The sequence below is a fragment of the Notothenia rossii genome (genome assembly GCF_949606895.1).
Source record: "Notothenia rossii genome assembly, chromosome: 8".
Classification (NCBI taxonomy): Eukaryota; Metazoa; Chordata; class Actinopteri; order Perciformes; family Nototheniidae; genus Notothenia; species Notothenia rossii.
The window spans coordinates 75270839-75286682 of record NC_136906.1 but is presented as its reverse complement, the minus strand read 5'-3'; the positions used below and the strand labels follow the sequence as shown (position 1 = coordinate 75286682).

At 40.7% G+C, this 15844-nt stretch overlaps 1 protein-coding gene across 1 annotated transcript in view; it reads left to right on the top strand.

The window, feature by feature from the left end:
- scara5 (scavenger receptor class A, member 5 (putative)) overlaps window positions 1-15212 on the top strand; it is a gene marked incomplete at its 5' end in the record, with an annotated part of 62876 nt that extends 47664 nt beyond the window's left edge. The window contains 2 exons of the mRNA XM_079645318.1: window positions 3799-3987; window positions 14082-15212. Coding sequence (XP_079501444.1) covers window positions 3799-3987; window positions 14082-14215 — 323 coding nt within the window. The 3' untranslated portion in view covers window positions 14216-15212. The remainder of the gene's footprint in view (window positions 1-3798; window positions 3988-14081) is intronic.
- Between the last annotated feature and the right edge of the window lie 632 nt (window positions 15213-15844).

Here is a 15844-nt window from a genome sequence, read left to right as displayed (position 1 = left end):
TATTTAACGCATTTAACGCATGTGCAGAATGGCCCGCTCCATACATCCCAGCAGTGGCAGCGCTGGGGTAGGCTACAGCCATACCAAGAAATGGCTTAGCCCCACCATGAAAAATTATGTTAAAGTAAGCAAAATAAAGTCCGCTAACTCGCGCCGAGTAAATTGCACAGACAGCAGTTAGTAAGATTGATTTCAGTAGCCACTTGTCTGGAAATACCGAAGACTAGAAACGGTTTTGAAAACTTTTGTCACGTAGTGATCGTCCTCTCAATAGAACATCTTTGATAATGTCTTCTGGCCAATCAGAATCAAGATAACGGCGTGGTGTTGTTGCAGGAAGTCCTGACGGAGAGTACTTTTGCTGTAGTACATCTCTATATAAATCGATACAACATTACGTGTTGATAGAAATCAACACGTAATGAAATAAGACCCCACCGTTTGATGATTGATAGGTGTGTGGGTTGTCTTTCATTTTGACACACAGAACAATTTTATAATAAACATAGGATATGTACATATGGCTACTTATGTTAAATGGATATATCCGCCTTCTTTCATTTATCTTTCCATTCCCACAACAATATACATAAAGAAATGGGATATTTTGGACATAATTCGAATGGTGATTAATCTGATTAATTAATTTTTAAGTTGTGATTAATCTGATTAAAAATGTTAATCGTTTGACAGCCCTACTTAAAACATTTCAGCTCCAACATATCTTTGTCATGCATCATCCAGGCTTAAACCAGAGTTTCTTGCAAAAATAAATCAAGCTCCCCACCGCCGGGTTGAAATAATTAAGCACATCTCCAATATGTTGCAGTCCAGCTCTTCTCTGCAGAGATATGAATGTCCTGTGAAGTTTGCATGTATGGTTTTCATTATCTCTAAATACTACATGTGGTGCCTCCATCCTCCTCCTCCTCCTCCTCCTCTTCCTCTTCTCCCCAGAGTCTCTCATTTGTACAGTGGGGAGCCTTAGGCACTTCACAGAGACTGAAAGATGAATGGAGTGAGAGAGACATGAAAAAAGTGGTGATTCTTGTCTCCAGGAGTTTCAAACATGTGCTAACTAAGACTACAAAGATGTGAAACATATGGCCATACATGTGATAAGATGGATGATAGGGTTTGTTTGATAACATTGTTAGATAACTTTTCACTTACAGAAACGCCAGTGGAAAGGTAAATGGTGCATTTACTTAAGTACAGTCAATTACCGTTATCTCAAAATTGTAAGTAAATGTATTATCTACCACTTTCTACATCTCAAGGGAAATGTTGTATTTTTTACTCCACTACATTTATTCAACAACTTTAGTGAAAGACTCTATGTCTAATATGTACTAAAACAATAGCTGAACGTTCTCCAAATGCAAAATGAAGGTACAGTTAATTAGCGTTATCTCAAAGGGAAATATTGTGTTTACAACTTTAGATAAAGACTCAGATTAATAATGCTAAATGAAATTCACCTTCTACCAGTCAATATGTAAATATAAAAAAATAGCTGAATTTTCTCTAAATGCAACATTAAGGTGTACAGTACATATTATTTCAACACCAATCATAAATAAGATGCAAAAATGACATTAAACGAAATTGCGAACCATGCATCAAGTACGGAAAATAGTTATTTTCTGCTGCTGTTGGAGCAGATTTCTCTCTGATGTCACAAGAAGGATATGAAAAAACACAGTTTCACATTTCAGTAAAAATAATAGTTTAAATAAGTATTAATGACCGACACCTCTTCATCCTCATGCCAGCACAGTCTTCCAGGTTTTACCCAACTTCATAGGAATTTGAAATCAAGGAGTGTTTTGTATAATAAATAATTGAACATCTGTTTCAGGTAATTGAGTATTCAATTACTCATTCCTTTCTGAAGACCTATATGCTACTTTCAGCACTTGTTGCTCTCCTTACCTTCAGTATTGTCTAGGAAAAGGAGCAACAGGAGGTTCTGAGGTCTGCTTTGGATTTTCTGCTCTTCTGCAGGAACACGATATAAATATGTGCAGCAGATATGATAGTGTAATATTATTGTAGTTATTAAATTATGATGGGCCAGTGAGTGCAAAGTGCTTGACTTTCTAATGAGAGTAACAGAGGACACACTTAAAATGCATGATGGTCTGATGAGACCAATATCCTGTCTACATATTGTGTCTGGCTTCACTCTCCTGCTGTGTGTGTGTGTGTGTGTGTGTGTGTGTGTGTGTGTGTGTGTGTGTGTGTGTGTGTGTGTGTGTGTGTGTGTGTGTGTGTGTGTGTGTGTGTGTGTGTGTGTGTGTGTGTGTGTGTGTGTGTGTGTGTGTGTGTGTGTGTGTGTGTGTGTGTGTGTGTGTGTGTGTGTGTGTGTGTGTGTGTGTGTGTGTGTGTGTGTGTGTGTGTGTGTGTGTGTGTGTGTGTGTGTTTCTGTTTTTCTTTATGCACTCTGAAAGGTATTAAATCAAGTAAATTATACGAGCAGCTGCTGCATAGTTTCAGGGATACGAGATAATGTGGATCCATGAAGCCTCTGCTAATATAAACAAACACACACACACACACACACACACACACACACACACACACACATTTGCACTCTTTATTGTTACTGTAGTGTAGTTACAGTACGTTCTTGTTTACAAGTTCTTTGGTGTGGCACTAAAACCCTGAATCGAGCAAACATGCTCAAACTAAACACTTTTGTATTTTAATAGGTCTTACATTTTATACCCCAATTTATGTACTGAGTTAAAATCAGGCACTATCAAACCTTGTATGACAAACAATATTAGCAATATTAATTCCACCTTTTCTTGTGAATGAGAGTTCTCCATGCTTCAGAGAGAAATCTGACTCTCACCACCTTCCTCTTTACGGTTGCTTTTTTCTATTCAATGGTATTCACATTTCTAAGTACATTTAATTTAATTTAGTCTAACAGTGCCTTCTCATTGCTGTGCTTGTATTATGTGCCTAAACATGATGACAATAAAGATATTCTTATTTTAAAGACTGTAAACACCTAACCTAAGTACCTCCCAGGTTTATAAAAAAAAAAGTTATGTATTGAATGTTGAAATGCAGGAAAAGTGGGAAAAAAAACAGTTGCGTTTCATTTCAGGGACCAGTGACTTAACTGGGGTTTGTCCAATAAGGTCACTGGATAAATGCTACCAGATGCATGAAGTTTTAAAGAAGGAAGTTATGAATTTCAAAATCCTTCAACCGCTACGCTGTCAAATACACAAGATTATTGCCAGACTATCGGTCATTATGTTCAGCAACCACTGAAAAGTGACTTTTAGACAGGACTTCGACCCCAAAAAAACGTGTTCGCTAAAAAGGTTCCCTCTCTCAAAAATAATGATTTTTTTTTTTTGGGCTCGAAGCCTTTTTCTGTGGTTTTTGTAAAAATAAATGTCTTGACTCATGTTGAAAAGAACCTATTCATCTTCTTTTGTTTTCAAATTGGTTTGATTTACAGGCCTTCATTAAACTCATAAACACTCACCATGAAAATCATCTGCTCAGTGTGAGTGTTAAGTCAGGCCAACAAGCGAAGGATAAAAGAGAGTCATGTGTTCTTTCACTGCAGTCGTGTTGGAATAAATAACAAAGACTCGTTTTTTCTGCAAACTAAGGAACGTGATGATGTTATTTTCAAACATTTCATTGCACGTAGACTCCAATAAATGCCTTAAAAACCGTCGGCCAATGCAATAAAAATGTGTATAAATTCCTCCCCATTAACACACACACACAGATCATTATGTTAACGTGAGATGGTGTGTGTTGCAGTGGAGGAGACGCTGGTGCGGCTGGTGAACGGGTCGGGTCTTCATGAAGGTCGCGTGGAGGTTTTCCACGAGCGTCGCTGGGGGACGATCTGTGACGACGTCTGGGACCAGAAGGACGGAGACGTGGTGTGCCGGATGCTGGGATACCGAGGAGCTGCAGAGATCCATAAGACAGGACGCTTCGGACAGGGTATGAGAGGGATCACACACGCGCACGCACACACACACACACACACACACACACACACACACACACACACACACACACACACACACACACACACACACACACACACACACACACACACACACACACACACACACACACACACACACACACACACACACACACACACACACACACACACACACACACACACACACACACACACACAAACACACACGAACACATTTGAACGTGTGATAATGTGCTCAGAATACTTAAAGGTCATGCAAAATCCTCTTCTTCATGTCTCTTCTACATCAACATGTGTCCCCTCTTCTTCATGTCTCTTCTACATCAACATGTGTCTCCTCTCCTTCATGTCTCCTCTACATCAACATGTGTCCCCTCTTCTTCATGTCTCTTCTACATCAACATGTGTCCCCTCTTCTTCATGTCTCTTCTACATCAACATGTGTCTCCTCTCCTTCATGTCTCCTCTACATCAACATGTGTCCCCTCTTCTTCATGTCTCTTCTACATCAACATGTGTCCCCTCTTCTCCATGTCTCTTCTACATCAACATGTGTCCCCTCTTCTTCACGTCTCTTCTACATCAACATGTGTCCCCTCTTCTCCATGTCTCTTCAACATCAACATGTGTCCCCTCTTCTTCATGTCTCGTCTACATCAACATGTGTCCCCTCTTCTTCATGTCTCTTCTACATCAACATGTGTCCCCTCTTCTTCATGTCTCTTCTACATCAACATGTGTCCCCTCTGTGGAAAGAGACTCTGAAAGTTTCAGGAACAAAGATTCTCTCTCTTTTTGATCCATTTCTATAAAAACCTGTCTGAAAGTGAGCTGATCAGATTTTGGCCACTTTATGATGTCATAACAATGTTTTGGCTTGTGTATCCATTAGCCAATCAGCAACCAAGGTAATATATATTACCCCCTCAGGCTGATTTTGGAAAAGGACATTAACCGTTGTTTGGTGTTTTTCCCTTATTTATCTAAAACAAATGACATGATCAATTACTTGTGTTTATGTGTGTAAGACTTGTGTTTCTGCCCCTGCCCTTGCTGCACAAGGTTGCAACACTGTAGATAAATTCAACCACCGACACCTGTCTGCTCTCACATTCTTCTATTCTGCAAATTTGGGGTGGGACACAATAAATAAAGCTTCGCCAGTTTGTTTGTTTTATTGCACAGTCAAGACATAACAATAACGGGCATCACGCCGCTCAAGTAGCTTTTGCGAACATCGCTCAAAACATTTGGAGTTGGGAACTGCTTTCTGTAGAAGCTGCTGCATCCCGTCCTCAGAGTAAATTGCCAGAAGCGCCAACACTTCCTCATCATTCCACCGCTCCGGTGTTGTAGTACGTGTGGTCATAACTGCTTTAAAGTACAAAAAAACTACTCGCTCAGGTGTGGATGTGGTTTTGTAGCGAGGAAAAAAATGGCTGCCTAACAAAAAAAATTCAGAGTCTAACGGGGCGTGGTTTGCAATTCGCCCAGCCAATAGAAATAGAATAGAAATTGGCACTCTTTTATCACCAGGTTCGTACCACCTCTCTAGCAGGGACTGAAAATGACCAAACGAGTTCCCGGCACTGAGTAGTCCCGGCGGTGTGAACGCGACATTATTGGTACTAACGGAACTAAAGAACCAAAGGGAAAGTCCTGCGGTGTGAATGCGGCTATTGAGTTCTTTGTAACCAAATCTCTCTTAGAGGGGCGTGGGGAGGGGCTCCTTATTTTTAATCTAAAGTAACAGACAGAGAATCAGCACTTTTGAAACAGGGCTGAAACAGAGGGGATTATGGGTAATGCTGCAATGATCTGTTTGGAGTTTGGAGCCAAACACTTCAGAGACATGTTCTCTATATATCTGAGAGCTATAATATATTGATGAAAAACAGTATAATAGGGGACAAAAATGAGACACAGCTGAATCAGTTAACAATTTAACGTATACATATCACTTAGGTCAAAATAACCACTTAATAAATCAGAAATTACTGTCAACGGCCATAAGAAAACTATATTTTTGGCATGTATTTAGTTTCCTATCCATGTGAACATCATGTTCACATGGATAGGAAACTAAATACATTTGCTCACATCTTGTGTCCATATCTTTCTGTTTTGGTGGTCATGCCACAACCGTGCATGTGCATGCATACGTGAGTAAGATATTGATTGAGAGGTTGCTTGTTCTTTGCACAGCATGAAAGACAGGCGAAACGAATGGGCTGGGATTTTAGTTTTTTTAAGCAGAGGTCAATCATTTATACGGCCCTTGGAGGATGTTGAAAAAATTGAAATGGCCCTTGAGAGGAAAAAGGTTCCCCACCCCTGGCATAGATGCATTGATCCATGCATGCATTTACATTTTAATACATCAGGGTCTTTAATTATGCAATAAGAAATGTTAGTTAGACAGTAATAAAGTTCAAAAACGTTGACCTTTAAAACCATTTTACCTATCGCAAGACATGGATGAAAAGATGCTATTTCCATAATATATGAAGGTCCTCTCCCTTTAAACTCACTGTTGTTGGGTCAGTGTGCAGTTTGTGGAATAAAGAACATCTCTATCATGACAGGAAATCGGTAAAAGTGTTGGCCGCCCACCTCTGATAGTTAAATTTAACTGATGGAAGTTGTTCTATTTTTTACTAACCCTGCAGTTTTTGCCTTTGAGTCGTCTTTCCCGTACAATGCCCTACAATGCTGCAGGGATTCATTTGAAGCTTTTATGGGGAAAGTCATGTGAGCCAGATGTCGTTTAGAAAGAGTCTCAGAGGTCAGATCCATCTTTCTTTCCCTCCACTCACTTTATTTCAGTCACCAAGTCAGCCTTGCTTCATTCAGAGTCTCCTTCCAGGCAGAGTTGTTCCCAACAAGTCTGGAAAATCAGATGGAAACAGACCTTTGTTTCAGGGGACGACCACCAGATAACAGCAGTGACTAACATCACTGCTGGATTCAATTTAAAACAATCTGGAATTTAAATATATCTTTTCATATGAGTCACCAACCTTTTACTGTTTTTAAAGCAGCGGTGCTATGCTAATTTCAAGGTTCATATCAGTATCTTGTTTCTCTACTTGGACATGTTTTAATGTTCAAAACCCTCTGTCTGAAACCAGAGGCAAGTCTGCTCTGATTGGTTAGCTGGCCGGCTCTGTTGTGGTCGCTTAGAGATGTCCCGTCCCTTAGTCATGATCTGATCTAAGTTGTTGTTGTCTTTATTCACAAGTTTAAAAATGTGTTGTCCTAAAGTTTGACTCCATGTAACCATGTAATCCGTCAGGGTTGAGTGAAGCAGGCAGGACCCAAATGCAGATTTACACAGAAAATACCTTTATTTCAAGGTTTTACATGAAACAAAACAGAACTCTTCCCCGTGAACAACGTCAAGACACACAAGGAACTAACAAAGACAGACAGAAAAACCAGAACTTAAATACACACAAGACTAATCAAAGAAACAAGAGACAGGTGAGGAGGGAGGAGAAAACACAGGGGCACCAGGTGAACACAATCGGTTAATCAGGTAGGAGGGAAAACAGACAGACAGCAACAGGCAAGACAGGGGCCGTTTCTAAATCGCGAGGATGCTTGCTTGGTAGCACATGTCTTCCGAGTCACTTCCTTCCGAAGCGAGGCAAGAATCCTTCCTGGCATTCGGAAAACGAAGAGTGGAACTGGCTAGCAAGTGTGCGGGTGTGCGTCATATGAGAGGCCCCGCCTTACATTTTCCGCCACAGATTTGGGGAAATTGGTCCGTGCGCAAAGCATTGTGGGGATTTTAAGGACGCGAAGTCTACCCATGTGCAGCCTCGAAATTACCCCCAAACCAAGGACGCGGCCTCGGTGGAATTCCAAGTATGCTGGAGATTGGAACAGTCCTTCGGCGGCGCTCGATGACGTAGCATCCTTGAAATATTGGCTTGGAAGCCAGTATCCTCGAGATTGAGAAACGGACAGGGGGTGAACACTCTTCAAAATAAAACAGGAAAACAAAGACAGAAAAAGACAAAACACAACACAGACAGATCGTGACATAATCATGATTTTTTTTTTTATGTACTTGCTTGAGGTAATACTTCTCCTCCTGTTTGACAATGTCTCTTTGATCTGAGACACTTTATCAAATCACAACTTTGCCTCAAGGGTCTTTTCAATCTGCACAGAATACGATACCCTCTCTCTCTGTAGACCCCCAAATGTTATAAGAAAAAACCCTCCCCAAAAGAGTTTTAAAGGGGTAAAAGGGAAGGAACTTCAGCCAAAATAATACAATCACAGTAAAGGATGAGAAAATAATTCAAAGAATGTAAACATGTATGAAGCATATCAGCTTTCTCTGCATCGGTAAACAATGATTTCTATCTCGCGTGACTGGAAATGGAGTTCGTCCGACCTTACAATCAGTGAGCAGACGTCAACCCCAAGGAGAGTTCGTCACAGATGTTGGATTCTTTAACACGATCCAGAACTGACTGATTTCTCTAGATACCAAAGTTGTTTTTGTCATCACACTCTTTTCAAACCACTTGTTAATCCTGTAAATCACTGAGTCTTTTCTAAACCAGCCCTGGGTGTTCCCTTTAAACCCCACACAGTGTTTTTTGGTGATCCAACACTTAATTGTGATAAGTCTCATAAGTTGGGTCTAACCCCGCCGGCCTGCAAACACAGCAGGAAAAAGTGTGTTGAGATCCAGAGTAAACTGTTTAAAGGTCCGTGTCCATCAAAGCAAACCCTGAGAGAACAGCTGGGGCTGGTGTAATCCCCGCTGCATACCTCCTCTCCATCCTGAGCGCACGCTGCACCGAGACACGTGCGCCTGCTGTTTCATGCTGCTTTGAAGATGTTTGAATCTGCAGCCAGTTTCCCTTTTGTTGTTTTACGTCCTGAAGCAAAACAGGAATGTTGGAAGCACATGGTCTGACTGAGGTGCTGATTTTATGCAGATAAGAGACTTCAAACGCAGCGTTTTAATCAAAATGTGCATTGTTTGTAGACACCTAAAATAATTGACATCGCCTTGTCATGAAAAAGGAAGATGTTTCTCACTTTTAATCACAACTAAAGTTTATTTTGACTATTTCTTATCCAAATTACGGGTCTAACGATACACTGTGCCATGTGTTGATTGTAAAGCATTTTAGAGTAGATTTTTGTGATGGGTTTTTGGCCGTATGTATATACAGTTGATCTAAGTCATCTTGCATTTTATTAGTTTCGGTTACAGTGGAGAGTTTATGTGTCCACTGATGACTTGAAGTCTTTAAAACTTTATATATTTGAAACTCTAGTTGCTCTAATACATCCCCGATGTGGTTAAAAATACAGGCGAAGTTGGCACTGGACGAAGCCAGGACTGAAAAACAAACCAGTTTCCAAAATCTTAGTCATTTTGAAAACATATTTCATACAGTAAATCATTCAAACACAAAAACATGGATTATCAAATCTGGGCTGGGATTTGATGATTCATGTTTTGGTTTGTTGGAATACATTTTCCATAGGTTCAAACCTTAATGAATCGTCACAACTTAAAGGAAGTGTTACGCCGGATTGTAACAGGAAGCAATTTCAATACGTGGTATAGCTTAACTCAGAGTGTGATGAGATTTATATTTATTATACGGAAGAGGATTAGGGCCACATGTGGACATTTGAACATCCGACCAAAAGTACATTTTCTTTTTGATTCCTGACTTTTAAGTTAAAATTCAGAAAAGGAAATCCAAATACTGAGATTAAAGTCAGAACTCCACGATTTAACTCAGGATTCTGAGAAGAAATATCTCAATTCCAAGATAAAAGTCAGAATGTTCAGATTCAAATTGGAATTCTGAGAAAAAAGTCAGAATTCGGATATTATTATTTTTTGAATTCTGAACTTTTTTTCTTCAGAATTCCCACTTGAAACTAATGCTGCGTTCACACCGGACGCGATGCAAATATTCGCCGAAGTAACAACATACTGATACCGGTTAGTAAAAACCATGAATTAATGCTTTGACAAGTCTGCAGACAGACGGCAGGCGAAAAACCTTTTAAAATGCGTGTTTTCTGAATGGAGTTTGGCTAAGCTAACGCAGTATATGCTCCGACCGTCCACACTCACAACAACGGCCTACAGACATAAATAAACCAGCGACTGTATTCGCCATGACACCGACAGTCTGTGGTTTGTACTTGTTTAACTTTTGTCCAGTGTCTGAACAGATTTGAGGATCTTTGAGTGCTAACAGCTAACGGCTGATGTTTTGGTTTTGTGGTTCTACGTCAGTGATGGCAGGCTGAGATCCTCACCGCTGATTGGCTACCGCAAGATCGCGTCACGGGAATTTGACGCTCGAGTTGAACAAATTGAACCCGAGCGGTTGTCGCGGCCCCCTTCAATCGCCTCAATCGCGCCTCGACATTCGCATCAACCGCTTCATGCTCGCCGTCGGAGCGAATTCATGTCTGTCCGCGTCTCTGCATTGACTTTACATGTAATCGCGCCGCCCCCAAACATCGCATCACGTCCGTTTTGAACACAGCATAAGATTTCACTTTTGGTCAGATCTTTAAAAACGTTCACGTGTCCCTAATCCTCTTCCGTATGATATGTGTATCCTAAATAGATTTATGATGTACTTCCCTTGTATCGTTTAACGATATACAACATAAAATACATTTTCAAATCTTGCATTCATCACCTGTGACACATAGCTTGTTCTGACAGTAACATGAGAAGCACCAACATTTATCTTGGGTTCCTTTCGCCATCAGTAACCAACTTGATATACGTATTGTTATTCCTCGTAAGGTAATGAAGTCAGATGTAAATGAAGGCGATTGACTCGTAAATAATCAAAGGAATGGGCTGAAAAGTCCGGTTCCACAAATCACCAACAGCATGATCTTTCAGATGGTCCTCATGAGGCGATAATTCACTTTTCAGTTGTTTTGATTTTGACAGTGCCTTGATCTTTTTGCCAGTTATAATAAGAAATACGATTTAAGAGTTATTTCAAAATATTAAGGTTTGGCAACATTCACCATCTGGCCTGAAGCTCCTCTGCTTTTCATTATACTGTTTTTTTCTATTTCAATTTAGTTCTTGTTATTTTCCTCATCCATGACTTCACCAACAAGATGATTGTTGTGTTGTTTGTTCTTATTTTTAATCTTATTTTTTGCTGAGCGGAGCAGTCTGTTTCTCTCTGACACCTCCTTGTTCTTGAGTGATACACTGTTATGATTTAAGGGCAGCAGAGATGACATTAACACGCCTCCAGATGTTGCCTTCTGGGCCTCACTGATGACTCAGCCTCTCCTCTCCCCTTCAGCGCATAAACCCTTTAAGTCAGAGGTGTCAAACCCAAGGCCCGGGGGCCAAATCCGGCCCGTGACTTCATTCTATGTGGCCCCGCAAGAGCTCTGAAAGAATATAATATGTTTATTATACGATTACATGCCGATCTGCATGATGTCCATAAACTACATGACCCACAATGCATCTCAAATATGCCTTTTATCTCAGAATGTTAGATTTTTTTCAAAATGTCACTTCTTTTTTTGACATGAGAGAGAGAGGGAGGAGAGAGAGACATGCTCACTGAAGAGAATTGCAATTATTTGCCCTAGACTTCTGCTTTCAGATGTAGTCAGTCATGTATCATATAATAATCCAATGCAGAGGCAATGATGTAATATAATACATTATTTTGTTATATATATTTATATATGTATATTTATATCGTCTTAAAGTTACAACCGGCCCTTTGAGTGCAACCATAATGCTGATGTGGCCCGTGATGAAATTGAGTTTGACCCCCCTGCTTTAAGTCATGTGTCCTTAAGCTGCATCATCAGCGCGTGAGTGCAACCAAATGTTACTCGATCTCGCTGCTATTCCCTCACAGCTGACTACCATCCTATAACAACTGTTGCAAAACTGAAGGGACTTTTCAAAACCTCCAGTGATTCCTGGTTTTACAAACAGGAACTTAAGTTGTATAGCAAAACACACACTGCCGCCAAAAGCTCTACTAACCAGCTGCTGTTTATTTTATGAGCAGATGCAAAATTACATGATCAACATTTCTGTGAGAAGAACTTGCTGTCTCAATCAGAAGAGTCATATTCACACACTAATATACGAGGACTTCTTGTCTGCATCTTGCCTTTAAAACCTCTATCCCTTTCAAGTGTTCATTCATAACTGTTTGGGCCAGAGCAGAGTAAGACCTGAATAACAATGTGTGTGAAATTATTCCAGAGGAGTGCAACAAATCCCAGTAACTATAACTTAACATTTGAGAAGAGAAGAAGAAAGCAAGCTGCTTTTAGATGCAGATGTGTCCGACACATAATCTTCTTCACGTGTGATTAAAATACGGCTCGACTCTTTTTTACCTTGGTAATAATGTGAGGAATATTCTGCCTTTCTTTATGATCACTGTGAGAGTCCTTCATCAGATACAGCGTAATCGCACTGGCTACAGTTGCATCATTTTAACTGTGGACATATAGACATTTTATTCATTGGGATGAACCCCTTGAGATGCACCATCTCGTTTTCAAGGGGGTCCCGACAATAGCAACAACTTACAGACATACATAAACAAAAAGACAGAAAGCAAAACATGACACACAAGACAAACCACGTACAGTCGGTTTAGTAAAATTCAAGTAATACATACAATCATTACAATCATTACAATTTGAGAGACAGTCGAGCAAATCAGTTTCATCAATATCAGTTTCATTAATAACAAGTGCAGACCAGTTGAAAGTGAGATGATAATGCATGTTTAAACATACCCAATGATGCAAGAGATCTAATAGCAGCAGGTCAAGTATTCCAGTCTCTTGGGGCTTTGAAAATGAGCGCTCTTCTGCCAATCGGTACAGAGAAATAAATCTGAACAGAATGTCTAACTTGATGATTTGGCGAGTAGGGTACAAAATACTGCTTTAAATAAGGGGGATAGTTAAAGTAAATGCATTTGAATATCAGCTGAAGCCAATGCGTGTGTCTTCTTACATTTAAAGAAGGCCATTTAAGTTGGTTATACATTGTGCAGTGATGTGTACGAAAAGGACAACCAAGAACAAATCTGCATAGTCTGTTGTAGGCTATGTTGAGTGGAGCAAGATCTGATTTATGTGCATTTTGGTAGACAACATCACAATACATGAACATGGAGGGAAAGTGATGCACGAACGAGCCGTCAGAGAAACAAAGTTAACTTGTAGCGAAGTCCAGATGTGTTTTAAGATAGCTCTAATGATGGAGAAAAATTTCTCTTTCCATTAGTTGCATTAGGCGCTTTCACACCGCAGTACTTTTCCCACAAAGGTTCATGAGAACTTAGTTCATCAGAACTCTTTAGTTCTGATGAACTAAGTACAGATCGCGTTCACAACGGAATAAGTCCCTGGGGGTGGATTAGCCAAATAAAGCCGCTGACGTCACTTCTTCTTCTTCTGCTTTGGGTTTACTGGCAGGCCGCAAACAACTTCACGGCGTATACTGCCACCCAAAGTCCCCGTCCGGAAGTCCCCGGAGTTGGGGACTTCCGAGTAAACGGCCAGAACGCCGACACCTCCTCATCTCCACCGCTCCCATGTTTTATTTTGTGTTTTCATAAGTTAGTCTCTCTGCATTTCTGCGCTGGGCTAATGCTAATGCTAATAATGCTAATGCGAGGATAATAAAATGGTGGCTTCACAAAACTGTTTTTGAGTTTTACGGGGCGTGGTTTGCAATCCGCCCAGCCAATCAGAAATATAGCTCTTTTCTCACAAGAGAGCCTCATGGGAGGAAAAGGGGGAAAAAAGGTTCTCATGTACTAATTTTTGTTCCGGCTCTTTTTGGTGTGAACGCGACATTTCGGAACTATATCGGAAATAAGTGGGAAAAGTACTCCGGTGTGAACGCGGCTATTGCACCTTTGTGCTCATGTACTTTATTCAAATCCATATTATTTAATATTTCGCCTACTTACCTTATTGTATTTAATTATGAATGCTTCTTCTACTTCTTCTCACATTTAGTAGACAATGTGTAAATCATTTCTTCCTTTCTGTGCAGGTAACGGTCTGATCTGGATGGATGACGTTGCGTGTGCAGGAACTGAAGACACCATCCACCAGTGTAAGTTTTCCGGCTGGGGAAAAACCAACTGCGGCCATGTGGAGGATGCTGGAGTGACGTGTACCGTCTAAAACCTTTGCGATCACTTCTGTAGAGACAAAGTGACCCCCCCCCAAAAAGTGCCTTAAACTTTGAAGGAGCTCCAAGATGCACAACATTACCCCGGAGTGTGTTACATGCAAAAGACAATGACACACCTCTACGTCGAACTACATTTTTTTTTTAGAAGTTCATGATTGTTTTAGCAGGACTGAATCACAAGGGCTAAAGAAAATGCAACACTTTTCAAACTGTCAGCGACCGTATGAGCTGGAGACGATCGCATGGCAGGACTCTTCATCAGACTTATTGCAGAGTTCATCCGTCTTCAATGGAGGCCAAAGGTCAGCTTTAACAGCGTCTATCTGCCCCCAGAGGATCGCAGGGGTCATGTTTGATGTTTTGACTTCAAGTGTGGATTAGAAGCTAATACAACAACATCATCACCTCCCGAGTCCTCATTCGTCTCCAAGGTTCGGAGGAGTTGAAACGGCACATAAAGAAACTGACAGGACAGAGTCAATCACAAACTCACTTTCCATTTACGGGCAGCTGCTCTGCACGGTTATGGCTGTCAAGCTAAACGAAACACACAGTGTTGCCTTATTATTCATTATATAGCATTTCCTACGAAGCAATCTTTTGATGGTTTGCAGGTCAAAGCTTAATAGCCACCATTTACATCGAGTGTTACTCACAAAATGCATTGTGTGTACCCTTTCTACTTCTTCGTAAAACCTTTGCAAAGCAGGTTAAGTATGAACATTTTTAATCATGCTTTGTCAACATCCAGGTTTTATGGAGCGGGCTTCTTCTTCCTTGGCTTTGTTGGCAAAATGCTATATTTTGCGCTTTACCGCAAATAACTGACGTTCAGATTAACAGTGTCAAACAGCTGTGACTCAAATCGGACGCCACTTGTAAAAAAAATAGTGTTACTAGTGGTAAAATATTCCACAGAGCACCTCTTTCCTAACCTACACTGAACAAAAATATAAACGCAACACTTTTTTTTTTGCTCCCATTTTTCATGAGATGAACTCAAAGATCTAAAACATTTTCTATTTACACAAAATAACCATTTCTCTCAAATATTGTTCACAAATCTGAAAAAATCTGTGACAGTGAGCACTTCTCCTTTGCCGAGATAATCCATCCCACCTCACAGGTGTGCCTTAGGCTGGCCCCAATAAAAGGCCACTCTGAAACGTGCAGTTTTGCTTTATTGGGGGGGTCTGGGGGGGTCCGAAAACCAGTCAGTATCTGGTGTGAGGGTTAGGATTAGGGTTAGGGTTAGGGTTAGGGTAATGTTGTGATTCGAGTGGCCTGTGTTCGTCGTCCATAACATACGCCTGCCCATACCATAACCCCACCACCACCATGGGCCACTCGATTCACAACATTACCCTAACCCTAACCCTAATCCTAATCCTAATCCTAACCCTCACACCAGATACTGACTGGTTTTCGGACCCCCCCAGACCCCCCCAATAAAGCAAAAATGCATGTTTAAGGGTGGCCTTTTATTGTGGCCACCCTAAGGCACACCTGTGCAATAATCATGCTGTCTAATCAGCATCTTGATATGCCACACCTGTGAGGTGGGATGGATTATCTCGGCAAAGGAGAAGTGCTCACTATCACACATTTTTTCAGATTTG